We start from the raw sequence: 18,008 nt of genomic DNA, 5'->3' as shown, positions 1-18,008 counted from the left end.
AAATTTGTGGAAAGGAGGAAATAGGGGAAGGAAATGGATTATGTGGACTCTTCCACATTTTAGTATAGTAGCAAAGTCATCAAAATATAAAATTTCACAAATGGAAGTATGAGAATTATGCATACTTCCATTTGTGACCACATCAAACCTATCTTATATATATTTGCTTCCTCAAAGTAGACACTCTTTGTCTAGATCCCATGTTTGCGGGACTCTTGGCTGCTTTTTTTCCTATCCGGTCCAGGTCATCCATTTAAAGTAAATGTATAAATAGATGTGTACGTGTATATATATTATGTGTGTAAAATTAAGAAATATATAAGTAGGCACAATTTACATACACTATATTGCCAAAAGTATTCGCTCATCTGCCTTTAGACGCATATGAACTTAAGTGACATCCCATTCTTAATCCATAGGGTTTAATATGACGTCGGCCCACCCTTTGCAGCTATAACAGCTTCAACTCTTCTGGGAAGGCTTTCCACAAGGTTTAGGAGTGTGTTTATGGGAATTTTTGACCATTCTTTCAGAAGCGCATTTGTGAGGTCAGACACTGATGTTGGACGAGAAGGCCTGGCTCGCAGTCTTCACTCTAATTCATCCCAAAGGTGCTCTATCGGGTTGAGGTCAGGACTCTGTGCAGGCCAGTCAAGTTCTTCCACACCAAACTCGCTCATCCATGTCTTTATGGACCTTGCTTTGTGCACTGGTGCGCAGTCATGTTGGAACAGGAAGGGGCCATCCCCAAACTGTTCCCACAAAGTTGGGAGCATGGAATTGTCCAAAATCTCTTGGTATGCTGAAGCATTCAGAGTTTCTTTCACTGGAACTAAGGGGCCAAGCCCAGCTCCTGAAAAACAACCCCACACCATAATCCCCCCTCCACCAAACTTCACAGTTGGCACAATGCAGTCAGATAAGTACCGTTCTCCTGGCAACCGCCAAACTCAGACTCGTCCATCAGATTGCCAGATGGAGAAGCGCGATTTGTCACTCCAGAGAACACGTCTCCACTGCTCTAGAGTCCAGTGGTGGCGTGCTTTACACCAATGCATCCGACGCTTTGCATTGCACTTGGTGATGTATGGCTTGGATGCAGCTGCTCGGCCATGGAAACCCATTCCATGAAGCTCTCTACACACTGTTCTTGAGCTAATCTGAAGGCCACATGAACTTTGGAGGTCTGTAGCGATTGACTCTGCAGAAAGTTGCCGACCTCTGCGCACTATGCGCCTCAGCATCCGCTGACCCTGCTCTGTCATTTTACGTGGCCTACCACTTCGTGGCTGAGTTGCTGTCATTCCCAATCGCTTCCACTTTATTGTAATACCACTGACAGTTGACTGTGGAATATTTAGTAGCGAGGAAATTTCACGACTGGACTTGTTGCACAGGTGGCATCCTATCACATTACCATGCTGGAATTCACTGAGCTCCTGAGAGCGGCCCATTCTTTCACAAATGTTTGTAGAAGCAGTCTGCATGCCTAGGTGCTTCATTTTATATACCTGTGGCCATGGAAGTGATTGGAACACCTGAATTCAATTATTTGGATGGGTGAGCGAATACTTTTGGCAATATAGTGTATGTCTACAAAACTAATTTCAAGCATTTACGCCTTTTTTAAAGTTTTTAAGGTCATGAGAAACAAACATTCAGTCAAGCATTTTGACTGGTAGTTTATATTTCTTAATTAAATAGTCCATCTTCTGTTCACAATAAATCTAAATATGTTTCAAGTTGATGTCAAGTGCTTTTCATATGCTTTTCATATGAGTAAGCATCCCTACTGTCTTGTAACTTTTAATGAAAGACACATTGGACACCATTGTTTTTTTTTTTAATACAACTGTCAAATAAAAGGTTGGATAGGGTTTCCAAACAAAACAATGGCTCTTTTAACAAGAGCTTTGTGTCATTACGTCCCATACAGGATGTCACATTCAACTGACCATTTATTCTCAAGAACACCCACACACATTAAATGTATTCTTACAAACGGAGAATTCTGGTCATTTGTAGTAAACATTCTGTCATTACAGTGAGTAACCGCTTCACAACACGCTATGAAGGTCTTGACACTGTAAAGCTGCACTGTCTCCACAGACACACACACGACATCTGCTTTTGTGTAATGAACATATTATCCTGCAAACAGACACTGACACATGCAAATGTTTGTCATGGATTCCTACAATATCAAGAGCTTAAATATACTGTTTATGCAGTCTCCCGGACACACCCAGAATTACTTTTTTCCCCTTCTTTTTTTAGGGGGAATTTGAGTCTGATTCACTAGATGTGGCTTGATAGTTTTGACTGAAATGTTCCATTAGTCCTGTCATACGTGACTTCTTTCTTTCTGTTTTTCTTCACTTTTTTTTTTCAGGGAACTGTCCCTTTCCAAATTCTTTTCCTCTGACCATCTGCTCCCAAGATAAGCTGAGATTAACTGTTCTTGAATCCAGCTGTTTTAAGACATCTGCCAGTGTATTTTTCCATTCGAAAGTCAACAAAATTGATGATTAATTGTCTGTTTTAGGCCTTTCACAATTATAATGATTAATTGTAAAACAAATGGTCATATTTCTTAAAGGAGTCATGACATGAGGAATCCAATTTAAAAATTGTCCTAATCTTTTGACATATAAGAGGTCATTGTACTATAAAAACATAATGTAAGTTTCAGAACTCAAAATTTCTCACTGCAAAAACAGCATTTGTTGAAACCCAAGCTGCCACAATTACTCGTTTTCTACTTCCTCCACATCGTGATGTCACTGACCACCCTCACAACAACACATCAACACTTGTTTACCTTTAATCACTTCATTGAGCATTGAGATGGTGAGGAGAGAGCAGAGAGCCAATCATAACAGTGGGCATTTACTGTCAAGTCTTAAAGGAGAAGCAGCACCAAAACTGAGCGTTTCCGACTGTGGGTCAGAATGAGGGTGGAAATCATGTTTTTACAAATATATGACTTTTTGGTGCACAAAACTTTACTAACATTATAAGTGAACCTCAAGGAACATATTAAAATAAAAAAGGCATGCCATTACCCCTTTAAGTTGAATGTGTGCTTCATACATAATCGTGAGAGGCTTATTCGTGATGCATGTTTTTGTTATTTATAATCAAATGTAACAACTTGCTCCACCCCTGTAATGACTTTCCTTTTCGGTTGACCTCAGGAATCCCCCTCATTGCCATTTTCCAACCACCTGACTTCTTTCTGGCATGGAATGCCCATTTTCCAATCGATGACTGATGAAAAGAAAATCCCTTCTCATTTTTTCCTTGTTAAATATTCTGTTTTATTAGGAAATACATCATATGACAGGAGTAAAATGGCAGTACGAGCCCGTATGTACGTATTGGATGCATGTCTACTGGCGCACCGCAATATTTTGTGATACACTTTTGTATAATCAGTGGCAGGCACGTGTATATGCCGCACAAAGTCACGGACTGTCAGCGTATCTAGTAAAGCTGGTCTGGCTTTGAACAGTCCTTGCATACTGTGCTAATGACCAAAGCATAATTTGGGCTTTACGGAGCATTAAGATGTTTTCTGAAGGTGTGGAAAGAGCTGCGTCAGTTTGAATTCAAGCTTGAATACAGCTTATTGGATTTCCATAATTACAACTGGACGCTTGTGTGAAAATCTCATCGGTCAATGCATGTCTTCCTCCGAGTGTGTTTTCTACCTCAAAGTTTTTTCTTTTTTTCTTTTGGCCACATGATGGGGTGTCACTGTTGCAAATGCTTATACAGGTGCATCTCAATAAATTAGAATGTCATGGAAAAGTTCATTTATTTCAGTAATTCAACTCAAATTGTGAAACTCGTGTATTAAATAAATTCAGTGCACACAGACAGAAGTAGTTTAAGTCTTTGGTTCTTTTAATTGTGATGATTTTGGCTCACATTTAACAAAAACCCACCAATTCACTATCTCAAAAAATTAGAATACATCATAAGACCAATAAAAAAAACATTTTTAGTGAATTGTTGGCCTTCTGGAAAGTATGTTCATTTACTTGGTCCTTTATTTATGTCCTCAATACTTGGTAGGGGCTCCTTTTGCTTTAATTACTGCCTCAATTCAGCGTGGCATGGAGGTGATCAGTTTGTGGCACTGTTGAGGTGGTATGGAAGCCCAGGTTTCTTTGACAGTGGCCTTCAGCTTATCTGCATTTTTTGGTCTCTTGTTTCTCATTTTCCTCTTGACAATACCCCATAGATTCTCTATGGGGTTCAGGTCTGGTGAGTTTGCTGGCCAGTCAAGCACACCAACACCATGGTCATTTAACCAACTTTTGGTGCTTTTGGCAGTGTGGGCAGGTGCCAAATCCTGCTGGAAAATGAAATCAGCATCTTTAAAAAGCTGGTCAGCAGAAGGAAGCATGAAGTGCTCCAAAATTTCTTGGTAAACGGGTGCAGTGACTTTGGTATTCAAAAAACACAATGGACCAACACCAGCAGATGACATTGCACCCCAAATCATCACAGACTGTGGAAACTTAACACTGGACTTCAAGCAACTTGGGCTATGAGCTTCTCCACCCTTCCTCCAGACTCTAGGACCTTGGTTTCCAAATGAAATACAAAACTTGCTCTCATCTGAAAAGAGGACTTTGGACCACTGGGCAACAGTCCAGTTCTTCTTCTCCTTAGCCCAGGTAAGACGCCTCTGACGTTGTCTGTGGTTCAGGAGTGGCTTAACAAGAGGAATACGACATCTGTAGCCAAATTCCTTGACATGTCTGTGTGTGGTGGCTCTTGATGCCTTGACCCCATCCTCAGTCCATTCCTTGTGAAGTTCACCCAAATTCTTGAATCGATTTTGCGTGACAGTCCTCATAAGTCTGCGGTTCTCTCGGTTGGTTGTGCATCTTTTTCTTCCACACTTTTTCCTTCCACTCAACTTTCTGTTAACATGCTTGGATACAGCACTCTGTGAACAGCCAGCTTCTTTGGCGATGAAAGTTTGTAGCTTACCCTCCTTGTGAAGGGTGTCAATGATTGTCTTCTGGACAACTGTCAGATCAGCAGTCTTCCCCATGATTGTGTAGCCTAGTGAACCAAACTGAGAGACCATTTTGAAGGCTCAGGAAACCTTTGCAGGTGTTTTGAGTTGATTAGCTGATTGGCATGTCACCATATTCTAATTTTTTGAGATAGTGAATTGGTGGGTTTTTGTTAAATGTGAGCCAAAATCATCACAATTAAAAGAACCAAAGACTTAAACTACTTCAGTCTGTGTGCATTGAATTTATTTAATACACGAGTTTCACAATTTGAGTTGAATTACTGAAATAAATGAACTTTTCCACAACATTCTAATTTATTGAGATGCACCTGTATATTTCCTCTGCTTGTGATGCACCATATACATAGAAATCAATGGATTCACTCTTTCTCTGTAATAAAGCACTAAGCACTCTCTTTCAAATAAACAAGTGTGTGAAATATTGCAATGTAAAATAATCTCTTTTAAGAGGAGAAACATGAGGGCTGGACTCTTTAGTGGACTAACGCCACTTCAGAGCACCAGACATGAATCATTCCATAAAGGTTGAGAACATATGGCTGTTAGTGTAGAAAATACTGCATGCTGCCCAGAAACTCTACCATGTTTCTCCCTGCTTTTACTTTTTTTTTTTAATTTTTTTTATTATTGACTCTTTTTGAGTTTTTATTCCAATTAAGTAAAAATATGGCTGGCCACTTTTATTGTTCATGATCCCATTCTCCTCTCTGTTTTCACATATCATCTGCTCTAACATAATTACCTGCCCCATTAATTTGCAAATTCCCCTGCTTCTAACGCATAAAGCACAATCATGTACGTGTTTTTTTTGTATGTTTTTGTGAACTGTATTAGTTTGCGGACATAGCATGCAAGTACAGTAAATGTGTGATTCTTCATTAGTTTCTAACAGCACAACTCAAATACGAGTACAAGTTTATAAAATAAGCTTTATTCTTCAAATATATATATTTACATTGGAGATATACATTAACTGTACAAATACATAACTGCTGGTTATCAGGGCATCTCTTTTACATAAGGCCTGCAAGCTTGGTAAACACTTTCTATAAGTGGTTTCAGTATAATTCATAAATATGCCCACATGAAATCTGTTCTGCACTGAATTGTGTGGAATGGATTTAAATGTTGACAAATGTATTAAATCAAGCTGAGAAAATGGAGAAAACACTACTTAATAGCTTTATGATTTTAGAAAAAATGTGTTTTTATAATACCGATAAACTCGGAATGCACATTCAATTCTAATGCATTGAAATCATATTTCACCCAAAAATGAAAATTCTCTCATCATTTACTCACCCTTATGCCATCCTAGATGTGTATGATTTTCTTCTGCAAAACACAAATGAAGGTTTGTAAAAGATTATTTCACCTCTGAAGGTCCTCACAATGCAAGTGAATGAGTACCAACATTTTTAATCTCAAAACCACATAAAGGCAGCGTAAAAGTAATCCATATGACTCCATGGTAAAATCCATATCTTCAGAAGCAATAAGATGGGAGAGAAATCAATTTTTTATTTTTTTTTTACTATCAAACTTTACTTTCACTTTCACATTCTTCTTTTGTTTTTGACGATTCACATTCTTCGTGCATATCGCCACCTACTGGGCAGGGAGGAGAAATTATAGTAAAAAAATTTAATTAAATATCGATCTGATTTTCACCCACACCTGTCTTATCCTTTCAGAAGGCATGGATTACTTTTATGCTGCCATTATATGCTTTTTGGAGCTTCAAAGTTCTGGCCACCATTCACTTGCATTGGTTGGAACTACAGAGCTGAAATATTTTTCTAAAAATCTTTGTGTTCAGCAGAAGAAAGAAAGCCATACACATCTGGGATAGCATGAGGGTGAGTAAATGGGTCAACATTTTTGGGTCAACTATAAGTTACTATGTTTTCTTGCCAACTGTAAACAGCTTGCAGTTAGACTAATGAACTACAGTATGTTACTATATTGCAATTGATTATGTTGTTTAGAATGATGATTATTATTAATACATTTAACTTTTCAATTAATATTAGTGCCTTTAATTATATTGCTTTTGCTGCTATTTTATAAAAAAAAATAAGACACTCAAGGCTGTACATTACAGTGAATTTATTACGGTTATGCCATAACATATTTAGGGGTTAAAGAACACCTTTTACGGGAGCCTGGGTAGCTCAGCAAGTATTGACACTGACTACAACAACCTGGAGTCGTGAGTTCAAATCCAGGGTGTGCTGAGTGACTCCAGCCAGGTCTCCTAAGCAACCAAATTGGTCCGGTTGCTAGGGAGGGTAGAGCCACATGGGGTAACCTCCTTTTGGTCGCGATTAGTGGTTCTCGCTCTCAATGGGGTGCATGGAAAGTTGTGCGTTGATCGTGGAGAGTAGCATGAGCCTCCACATGCTGGGAGTCTCTGCGGTGTCATGCACAACGAGCCACGTGATAAGATGCATGGGTTGACTGTCTCAGAAGTGGAGGCAACTGAGACCACCCCCACCCGGATTGAGGTGAGTAACCGCGCCACCACGAGGACTTACTAAATAGTGGGAATTGGGCATTCCAAATTGGGGAGAAAAGGAGATAAAAGAAAAAAAAGAACACCTTTTACCCTTGATAAAATCACTGGAACTCATGGCCTCTTGTGGCTTATTGCTTTAAAAAAACATGCAAGGAGCAGGAAGACCTTGTGAATAACAGGTGTGCAGATTTTGCAGGGCTTTCTGTGGAATTCTGCAGACAAGGATTCTGTGCAGGCCTACTGATAAATGGCATGCTTTGATCTTCAGGCATATATAAAAATAAAATGTCATCAGTGATGTCATAGACAATATAACCAAACATAGTACATGACATCTGCTTATGTAAAATATCAAAGTTACATAGACATCCTTTTCTAAAATAGTGTCTAAGAGCAGTGGTTGTGTGAAATGTCAAAGTTACTTAGACATCCTTGTCTTTTCTGAAATGGTGTCTTAAAGCAGTGGTTCTCAACTGGTTGGCTTGAGGACCCAGATTCACATGTTTTACCAGATTTTAGTACTGTAACCCGTATATAATGTAGTGTGGGTTGTATTATCTTTGACCTTGCATAGTTTTGTTCATGGAGGATGAGGTTATGTCATGCAACCTGTCCATGTTGAAATCTGCCTACAAGTAATTTTCTAGCTTACTAGCAAGTGACAGATGGATTTACACCAAAATACTGTTATGTAAATGTAGTTATTTGCACCAGTACCAAGTTTTATTGGTCACATGGCCTGTGACCCATTTTTGGGTCTCTACCTACCTGTTAATAACCACTGTCTTAGAACACATTCAACAGTCTCCAGCGTTAAATTTTAGATGGTACGTACTGTAAGTGTTTGAGTCATATGGTGAATGTACTTGTGTCTTCATTGTCCGAGGAAGAGCGAGCATGATTTTGTTCGCCTGACTTAAGGGAGATCTCCACGGTTGGCTGCTCGTTGCCATGACGATAACCTCTTCCTGTCTGACCACAGTGCTTGGCGAGCTTCAGCATGTGCACTTTGAAGGACGATCCGATAAAGATGTAAAGCACTGGATTCAGGCAGCAATGCGTAAGGGCCAGGCTCTCTGTGATTTGATTGACTCTGTCCAAATTTTTGCTCACCTCACATTCTGTTACCAACATATAGATCACATCCAGAGCTCGGACCAGTTTGACCACATTGTACGGCAGCTGGGTCAACAGAAACACCCCCACTACTGCTATCAACACCCGAAATGCCCGCCATCTCCTGCCGCCCCGTACCCCTGCTGTAGCGGCATGACTCAGCGCCACTCCCACCCTGCAATAACATAACATCATCACCAGGAAGGGCAGAAGGAAGCTAAGCAACACCTCCAAAATTTCCAGAGTGGCTTTAGCTGCTCGCGCCATGCTGTGTGGGTAAACCGCTCGGCAGGCGTTACGCCCTCCAGAATGCTGTCTTACTGTATAGAACACCATATCAGGCAACCCTAACAAAATGGCCAATGCCCAAACTAGGAGGCACACTATTATCCTCTGCCTGCGGCCATTGTTCCTGCCCAGAACATGGGCAGTAGTGGAACCTCTAGCTAGTGCACGATAACGGTCAATACTAATACAGGCCAGCAGCAACATGCTACAGCTGAAGTTGGTGGTGTAGAGGGCAGAGGTGATCTTGCAGGCGGCTATGCCAATTTCCCAGCCATTCACTGCATCTGCAGCCCAGAAAGGCAATGTGAGAAGGAGGAGGAGATCTGCGAAGGCCAGGTTGAGGATCAAGACATCTGTCAGGGTTCGTAAACGCTTGTGGGAAAGGTACACAAAGACAACCAGTGAATTTCCTGCCAGACCCAGGATCAAGGCTAGGGTGTACACCACAGGCAAAAAGACCCCTGCAAAGGACCGGATCTCTTGTTTGTCGCAGACCGTGTGGTAGTCTGAAAAGTCATCATCGTAGTAACTGTGGTTGGAACTGTTGTCATGGTCGTTGTAATGGTAGTCATGATCGAATTCCGAAGGACCACCCATCTTGATCTAAAAAGAGAAAAATATCAAACATTTTTAATGGTTCAAGATTTGTTTTGGTTCATTATAAAATACAAACTGCCTCTTAAATATAATTTCTTTGCAAAAAAACCCCCCCCCAAAAAAACAGGCATTAGTTTGTATAGGTGTTTAGGACAAATATGCGTCAAGCAATTTTTTAAATTATCATATTTATGAAGTTAGCACACATGAATGGCCACCACGTTGTTATTACAGTACCTTGAGTTGTAGGTGTGTAAATTAAAGAATCATGGAAGCAAATTCTTGTCATCCCAAGACTTGACTACAGCAATGCTCTGATTAGATTAACCAACTGCGGATGGTCTAGAATGCAGTGGTGCATCTGGTCTTCAATCAACCATCTACTATTAGAACTTGGCAGTGCAATACTGCAGATATTGTTGGCTTTTGTATGAGGAATTGCTTATGCTCCACATTTGTAAGTCCCTGCTAAATGTAAAAGTTAATTGGTATTGGTCATAAATTAAGTATAAATTGTGAATATTGGTGACAGGGTTGCGCAACATTTTCTGTGGCAGCATGAGAATGTTTCAAGTTTTATTGGTCACATACAATCTCATGTTAAAACATACATGTTAAATACCTTGTCAAAGTGTCATGTAAAACTGTGCATCCTTTGCTCTTCATTTTGCTGCAATAGGATTTCCTGTTCTTGCCAGTAAGCGGAGAAAGCAATAGAAATCCATGAAATTGCTCAACGTGTCTGTTTGCTTCTGACCAAAATCACTTGAACTCACTTGACATTGTAATTACCCCTCAAATTTGTAATTATGAACTTCCGAGGAGGACTTGATGGCAACATTTGTATGGGAGTTTTGGACGTAACCCTTTGGGGGTAAACCTTTTTTTACTATTAGTTGCATCATGTGACCCTAGAAAAGACCACTCTTACAGTATATCTTCATGCACTGCAGGTTGTTTTTACTTTAAAAAGTATCACGGCTGCTTTTTTCTACATAATAAATATGTTTTCTTGGGAATACTATTAGATTTATAACCATTTTCTGAATTATAGGGTTTGGACATTATCTTCTAAGATACAGCGCCTCAAAAAATCACATCTGTCTATAATAAAGTCTGCATAATGCAGTTAGATTCTGCAGCCTAACAACCAAAATCTGATGACTGTGTTTTCCTTTTAAACTTTAGATGTCCATGCTTGCTTTATTCTTTTCTGTCTTAGTAGTTGTTAGATTTAATGTGCCATCTGTGCTCAGTTGAGATTGTTCAGGTTATCTTGTGGCTTCATAGTATCTGTGAGCATTATTCTGCTTGATTAACATGTGTTCAACAACATACTTTTAATATGCATGTTTTAAATGAGGAAATGTGCAAGACGATTAATTTGTGCAGTAGATACCATAGACATGCTTATTTCTTCCATATTGTCATGCCCGTTATGTTCAACGATTCAGAGTGCCTTGGCTGAGATCATACACAACACCGTGACATTTATATTTGACTGAAAACATGGAAAGTGGAAGCAGAGATCACTCTGCATGTGTGTGTGTGTTGTTTACTTGATTAGCAAACCTCGTCCGAACAACTTGCAATGGTGTTATCTTTTTCTGTTTGTTGCAACTTGCAATGGTGTTATCTTATTCTACACTTGAATGGTAGCTCAAAACGGCATGCAAATACAAATATTAAAGTCTGCCAAGGACAGCTTTGTAATTGAACTTTGATTGTATTTTAAACCATGTAGCTTTAGTGTAGTTTGTATGCATGGGGTGGAAAATATATTTAACCTTGCACTCTATCAGGTATTAAGTGTAAGTTTGCATTGTCAGACTCCTATTTCTGAATTCTAAGACTATTATAGAAACTAATTTCTTCATTGCAAAAATCATATTCTTAATCTCTATTTATTTCTTTAGATATTGTTTTATTGGAAAATAAGATAAAAATACTGATGCAGCTTATCCACTCTATCACTCTCTGATGTTTGTATTTCATAACCTGCAAATCCTTTGCTATTGGCCAGTGCTCATCTGGAGTTGCACATCGTAATGTACCTGCCAATCTGGCAAACACATCAGAATCAGAATGAGCTTTATTGCCAAGTACGCTTACACATACAAGGAATTTGTCTTGGTGACAGACGCTTCCAGTGCACAAGCAATGCAACAACAAGACAGAGATAATAATAATAAAAAAATAGAATAAAAATAAAAGGTGAATTTAAAATATAAATATATATAGAAATACACAATAACATACACACATATATATATATATATATATATATATATATATATATATATATATATATATATATATATATATATATAAACGTATGTACAAACACAAATCTGTTATATACAGATGCAAGAGAATCTATGGCAGAAGAGGTAGGGTATGTTGGATAAATATAAATAAACTAATCTGTGTATTGCACATAATTATTGCTCAATGGGGCAGTTTTAACTGTTCATGAGATTGATAGCCTGTTGGAAAAAAACTGTTCCTGTGCCTGATGGTTCAGGTGCTCTATAGCACCGTCCAGAAGGCAACTGTTCAAAAAGGTAGTGGGCTGGGTGAGTGGGGTCCAGAGTGATTTTTTTTCTCACTCTGGAAGTGTACAGTTCTTAAAGTGAGGGCAGGGGGCAACCAATAATCCTCTCAGCAGTCTGAACTGTCCTTTGTAGTCTTCTGATGTCCAATTTCATAACTGAACCAAACCAGACAGTTACTGAAGTGCAGAGGACAGACTCAATGACTGCTGAGTAGAACTGTATCAGCAGCGCCTGTGGCAGGTTTAACTTCCTCAGCTGGCAAAGGAAGTACATCCTCTTCTGGGCCTTTTTCACAGTGGAGTCAATGTGGGTCTCCCACTTCAGGTCCTGTGAGATGGTAGTACCCCGGAACCTGAATGACTCCACTGCTGCCACAGTGCTGTTTAGAATGAGGTCAGTGTTGGGGTGTTCCTCCTAAAGTCCACTGTCATCTCCACTGTTTTGAGCATGTTCAGCTCCAGGTTGTTTTAACTGCACCAGTGAGCCAGCCATTCAACCTTCCTTTTGTGTACAGACCCATTGTCATCTTGGATGAGGCCGATGACAGAAGTGTTGTCTGCAAAGTTCAAGAGTTTGACCGAGGGGTCCTTGGTGGTGCAGTCATTGGTATACAGGGAGAAGAGAATTGAGGAGTGCACACATCCCTGGGGGGCACCAGTGCTGATCGTACGTGTGCTGGAAGTGAATTTGATGGTGTTGAAAGCCAAACTGAAGTCCACAAAAAGGATCCTTGCATATGTCCCTGGTCTGTCCGGATGTTGCAGGATATGATGCAATCCCATGTTGACTGCATCATCCACAGACCTGTTTGCTCGATAAGCAAATTGAAGGGGATCTAGAAAGGGTCCAGTGATATCCTTCAGGTGGGCCAACACTAGTCTCTCAAATGATTTCATGACCACAGACGTCAGAGTGATGGGTCTGTAGTTATTAATCCTGTGATTTTGGGTTTCTTTGGGACAGGAATGATGATGGAGCATTTGAAGCAGCATGGGAATTCATACTGCTCCAGTGATCTATTGAAGATCAATGTGAAGATGGGGGCCAGCTGGTCAGCACAGGATTTTAGACAAGTGGGTGAAACACTGTCTGGGCCCTGTGCTTTCCTTGTCTTTTGTTTCCTGAAGACACTGCACATCTCCTCTTCACAGATCTTAAGTGCAGGTTGAGTAGCAGGAGGGGGGAGGAGGGAGGTTGCAGGAGGTGTTGATGTTTGTGTGAAGTGAAGGTCAGAGCTGGTGTGGGATGTGACACTGTGCCTTTCAAATCTACAGTAAATAAATTCAAGTCATCAGCCAGTTGTTGGTTCTCTACAGTTTTGGGGGATGTGTCTTGAAGTTAGTCAAGTCTTTTAGGCCTCTCCACACTGATGCCGGGGCGTTAGCTGGAAAAAAAATTCAGCTTATCAGAGTGGCTTCTTTTAGCCACTCTGATTTCCTTATTCAGTGTGTTCCTGGCCTGATTGTACAAGATTTTATCCCCACTTCTGTTAGCACCCTCTTTGGCCTGACGAAGCTGCCGGAGTTTAGCTGTAAACCATGGTTTGTCATTGTTGTATGTTAAATTCGTCCTAGTAGGAATGCACATATTCTCACAGAAACTGATATATGATGTCACAGTATCTGTGAGCTCATCCAGATTGGTGTCTGCAGCCTCAAATACACTCCAATCAGTGCAGTCAAAGCAGGCTTATAGTTCCAGGTCTACTTCATTGGTCCATCCCTTTACGGTCTTTACTACAGGTTTAGCTGATTTTAGTTTCTTGCCTTTAGGTTGGAAGAAGATGTACCAGACAGTGAACAGAGAGTCCCAAAGCTGCTCTAGGGACAGAGCGATATGCATCCATTATTGTTGTTTTGCAGTGGTCCAGTATATTTCTATCCCTGGTGGGGCATGTAATGTGCTGTCTGTATTTTGGCAGTTCATGGGTGAGGTTAGTTTTATTAAAATCTCCCAGAAGCGAGTCTGGGTATTGTTGTTCCGTGTCTGTGATCTGATCAGACAGCTTTTGCAGCGCTGCATTCACACACTTGTGGAGGAATATAAACACTCACCAGAATAAACGAGAATAAACACTGCCATCCACGGCACCATCTTGATATGTGCATGCAGTCCTCTTTAAATGGGGGCTCCGAGCAGAGCGGGTAGACTATTGTGTGTCTGTGTGTAATGAGCAGACCAGCTGTTCAGTATAGAAAGGTGTTAAGATCTTTACTTGATGGTGAGTACCTGCTTGTGGCATGCCGATATGTTCATTTTTACTGTTGTGTATTGTCTGTTTTTGTGTTTTGCTACTAAATGTTTTTTGCCCACTGTAGATGGTACCATTTTTTGGATTGCTTTTGGAACACCACACTATGCTGTCTGAATGTTTAAAATGTTTGTAACAAACAAACATCATTTGAAAACCTTTTCAAAAAACATCCTAGCGATAATTATGATCCACATCATGTCTCTTCCATAAAAGCTGTGTTTTGGTATGTACATTTTCCACTTGCGAAAATGGTTTGGCTAAAGTTCTAGAAATTCCAATGAATAAAAGCATATTTTTTGGCAGTCAAAATTTCCAGACAGTAATCGGTGTTATTTTTCAGGGATTTAGAATGTTATGGCACATTTTTAAACATCATAATTTCCAATAATATACCATTTAAGCCTTTGTATGACAAAATACATCATTTTATTTATGCGGAAAAGGGTTGGCTAATTTTCTTGAAATTGCTAATTAAACTCCAGTGAATAACAACATATTAACTTCAGCAAATGTTTATAATATTTTATACAGACACCTGCAGACAATTCACTTCATAGACCCTCAAAAGTACTTGGATAGTTAAGCTCACATTTCATTAAAAACCTAAAAAAGTCTTAATCTCATTGCATAAATAACTAAATCTGACATCTGACATCTTTTTTTAACAAACATCTTTTTGTGAAATCATTCTTTTAAATAAATGTTTTTAAAAGTTTTAATATTTTGTTATCTAATGCAATGAAATCGATACATTTTCAAGTGTAGCTTAAGTGTCTGAATACTTTTTGGGGCTACTTTATATTAAAATATGAACTATATTGTATATATAGTTTGCACCATTCAAACTGCAAAAGTTGCAGTTTAACCGTTTACATAGAAAGTTTGTCAAGCGAGTGAAAAGGTGAACCATTATTCTAATTCTTTAGTCCATCACAGCATTTGTGTTGTCGTGTTGTTACCTCAGTCTATTATGGAGCTCAGGGTATGTTACACCCTTTTATTCTGTCAATAGAGGTTAACATTGTACAAGTAAACCCTCATTCCTTTCTGCTGTCTCACTGTGATACAAAAATGAGCTTTCCTTTAAAAAATATCTTTTGTATGGCATTGTTTCAAAAAATTCAAAAGACATTTGATTGATTGATAAATGTTTCCTTGTAAACTTAACTGTTTATTTTGAACGTTATCTTCTCATGTCATAAAAATCCTTTTGAGGTTTAGTAAGCAGGACTTTGCCTTGACTAAATAAAAAAACAGCAAGGAAATGAACAGCCAACTAAAGAAATCGACATGCTGAGAGTTCAGAAAGCATAATACCTAAATTACCATTACTGTAGTTTAGCATTAACAGTATGTCTTTTGGGTCTGTTTGTCATACATTTGTTTGGTGTAGTCCAGGATTGCTTTGAATGGTGATTGTGTCTAAAATGCTACTTGATATTAACTTCTTGTTTATGGAACTGTTTTATAAAAGCAATATCACACGAGCAAGATTGCTGTCATACTGAATTCTTAACTGCAAAAAGAAATATTGTAGACGTTTAGACAAAACCGACTAACGAAATACTGATGGTTTAGAAAGTATTAAATGTCCATTACCATAGTTCAGCATTTATCCTGTCTTTTGTGTCTATTTTTCAGGCATTTGTTTGATGTATTCTTAATCCGGCAATTACTTTGAATGGCGATTGTTTAAAGTTACTTGTATGGCTGTCACTGTGACAGTTCAACAAAGTGATTATCTGAAAACTCTGATTTGAATACGACTGTTGCTTGTGAAATGCAGTGGTGACTTACCTCTATTTGTGGCGTCTTAGTCACACGCAGTCCAGGAAGGAGCTGCCCTTCAGTCCAAAGGATTGAAATGCTCTGTTGATAGTCACAGCTGGGGAAAACAGACAGCCACGGGTGTGTGTATGCGTCAGGAAGAGAGTGAGAAAGAGAGGGAGTTAGAGAAAATAAACATATCTGTGGAGGAATGCCCTCCTGCTGCAGGTTGTGGAGACTCCCTCTTTACTGCGCTGCTCTTTTGATAAACTTTAAGCTGTATTCTCAAAATTCTACTGTTTATATCCATTATATTATATACAGTGTATCTATTATATCATATTAGGGCTGCATGATTATGAAAAAGAAATCTAACTGTCAATTATTTTCCTTGTTATTGTCAGTTTTAAATTGAATTACAATACTTATTTTGTCTGTGGGATCTGCATGCTATTTTATTTATATAGGCTACACATCCCAAAACACGCCGAGAACTGTTTCTGAATTACTTTATTTCAGTACATAAAAGCAGTGCCAAAATGGTCAACTTCACATTGGCCCTCTAAGCAAGATGAAAAACAAAACTGTTATTCTTATATGAAGTATGTGACAGGGAATTAACATAATCACAGACTTCAGAGCAACTAATCACTCCACTGTGAACACCACCGCCTCTTTTCCGGACGAGCTAAACACATTTTATGCTCGTTTGAAGGAAAACAACATCTCTTCCACGGAGAGAACTCCCATGCCTGACACAGCAGAGGTTAGTTCATTTACTGTCTCTGTTGCGGATATAACCCATCTCTCAAACGGGTGAATATTCACAAAGCTGCGGGTCTAGATGGCATTCCGGGCCGCGCTCTCAGAGCGTGCGCTGATCAACTAGCGGGTGTTTTAACTGACATTTTCAATCTCTTCCTCTCGCTGTCTGTGGTTCCTACATGCTTTAAGACATCCACCATTGTGCCCATACCAAAACAGTCAAAGATAACTTGCCTAAATGACTGGTGTCCTGTTCCCCTAATTCCCATCATCAGCAAGTCTTTGAAAAGCTTATCAGAGACCACATCTGCTCTGTGCTGCCTGCTTCACTGGACCCACTACAGTTTGCTTACAGAAGCAACTGCTCCACTGATGAAGTCATTGTAGTTACAATACACACTGCTCTTTCCCACTTGGAAAAAAGGAACACATATGTGAGAATGCTGTTTGTGGACTACAGTTCAGCATTCAACCCCATAGTGCCCTCTGATGCGAAACTCCAGGCTCTGGGCTTGAACAGCATTCTGTCCAGCTGGATCCTGGACTTCCTGTCAGGCAGACACCAGGTGGTCAGGATGGGCAGGAACATCATCTCATCACTAACCCTCAACACTGGAGCTCCGCAGGGCTGTGTTCTCAGCCCACTCCTGTATTCCCTGTACACACATGAATGTGTGGCAACACACAGCTCCAATGCCATCATCAAGTTCGCTGATGATACGACGGTGGTAGGTCTGATCACTGACAATGATAAAACAGCCTACAGAGAGGAGGTGCACACTCTGACACGCTGGTGCCAGGAGCACAACCTCTCCCTCAATGTCGGTTAGACAGGAGCTTGTGGTGGACTTTAGGAGAAAAGACAGAGAACACAGCCCCATCACCATCAATGGAGCACCAGTGGAGGGGGTCAGCAGCTTCAAGTTCATCGGTGTCCACATCACTGAGGAACTCACATGGTCCGTCCACACTGTAGTCGTTGTGAAGAAGGCTCACCAGTGCCTCCTCTTCCTGAAATGGCTGGAGTTTGGATTGAACCACCGCATCCTCACACAGTTCTACACCAGCACTGTAGAGAGCATCCTGACT

At 39.9% G+C, this 18,008-nt stretch overlaps 1 protein-coding gene and 1 pseudogene across 1 annotated transcript; one reads left to right on the top strand and one right to left on the bottom strand.

Annotated features, from left to right (window-relative positions):
• LOC127431717 (acyl-CoA dehydrogenase family member 11-like) overlaps positions 1–18,008 on the top strand; it is a 77,228-nt pseudogene that overhangs the window by 32,400 nt on the left and 26,820 nt on the right.
• LOC127431777 (atypical chemokine receptor 4-like) lies at positions 5,971–16,310 on the bottom strand. Its single transcript, XM_051682319.1, has 2 exons — positions 16,185–16,310; positions 5,971–9,584 (listed from the first exon to the last, which is right to left on the bottom strand). The coding sequence occupies exon 2, from the start codon at positions 9,576–9,578 to the stop codon at positions 8,427–8,429; it is 1,152 nt and encodes a 383-aa protein (XP_051538279.1). The 5' UTR covers positions 9,579–9,584; positions 16,185–16,310; the 3' UTR covers positions 5,971–8,426.

Source organism: Myxocyprinus asiaticus, chromosome 41, assembly GCF_019703515.2.
Source record: "Myxocyprinus asiaticus isolate MX2 ecotype Aquarium Trade chromosome 41, UBuf_Myxa_2, whole genome shotgun sequence".
Classification (NCBI taxonomy): domain Eukaryota; kingdom Metazoa; phylum Chordata; class Actinopteri; order Cypriniformes; family Catostomidae; genus Myxocyprinus; species Myxocyprinus asiaticus.
The sequence above is the reverse complement of the archived record's forward strand: the minus strand, read 5'-3'. Positions and strand labels throughout refer to the sequence as shown.

What these genes read in the sequence shown, in the direction of transcription:
- LOC127431777 (XM_051682319.1), bottom strand. Translation starts at nt 9,578, where the DNA reads ATGGGTGGTCCTTCGGAATTCGATCATGACTACCATTACAACGACCAT.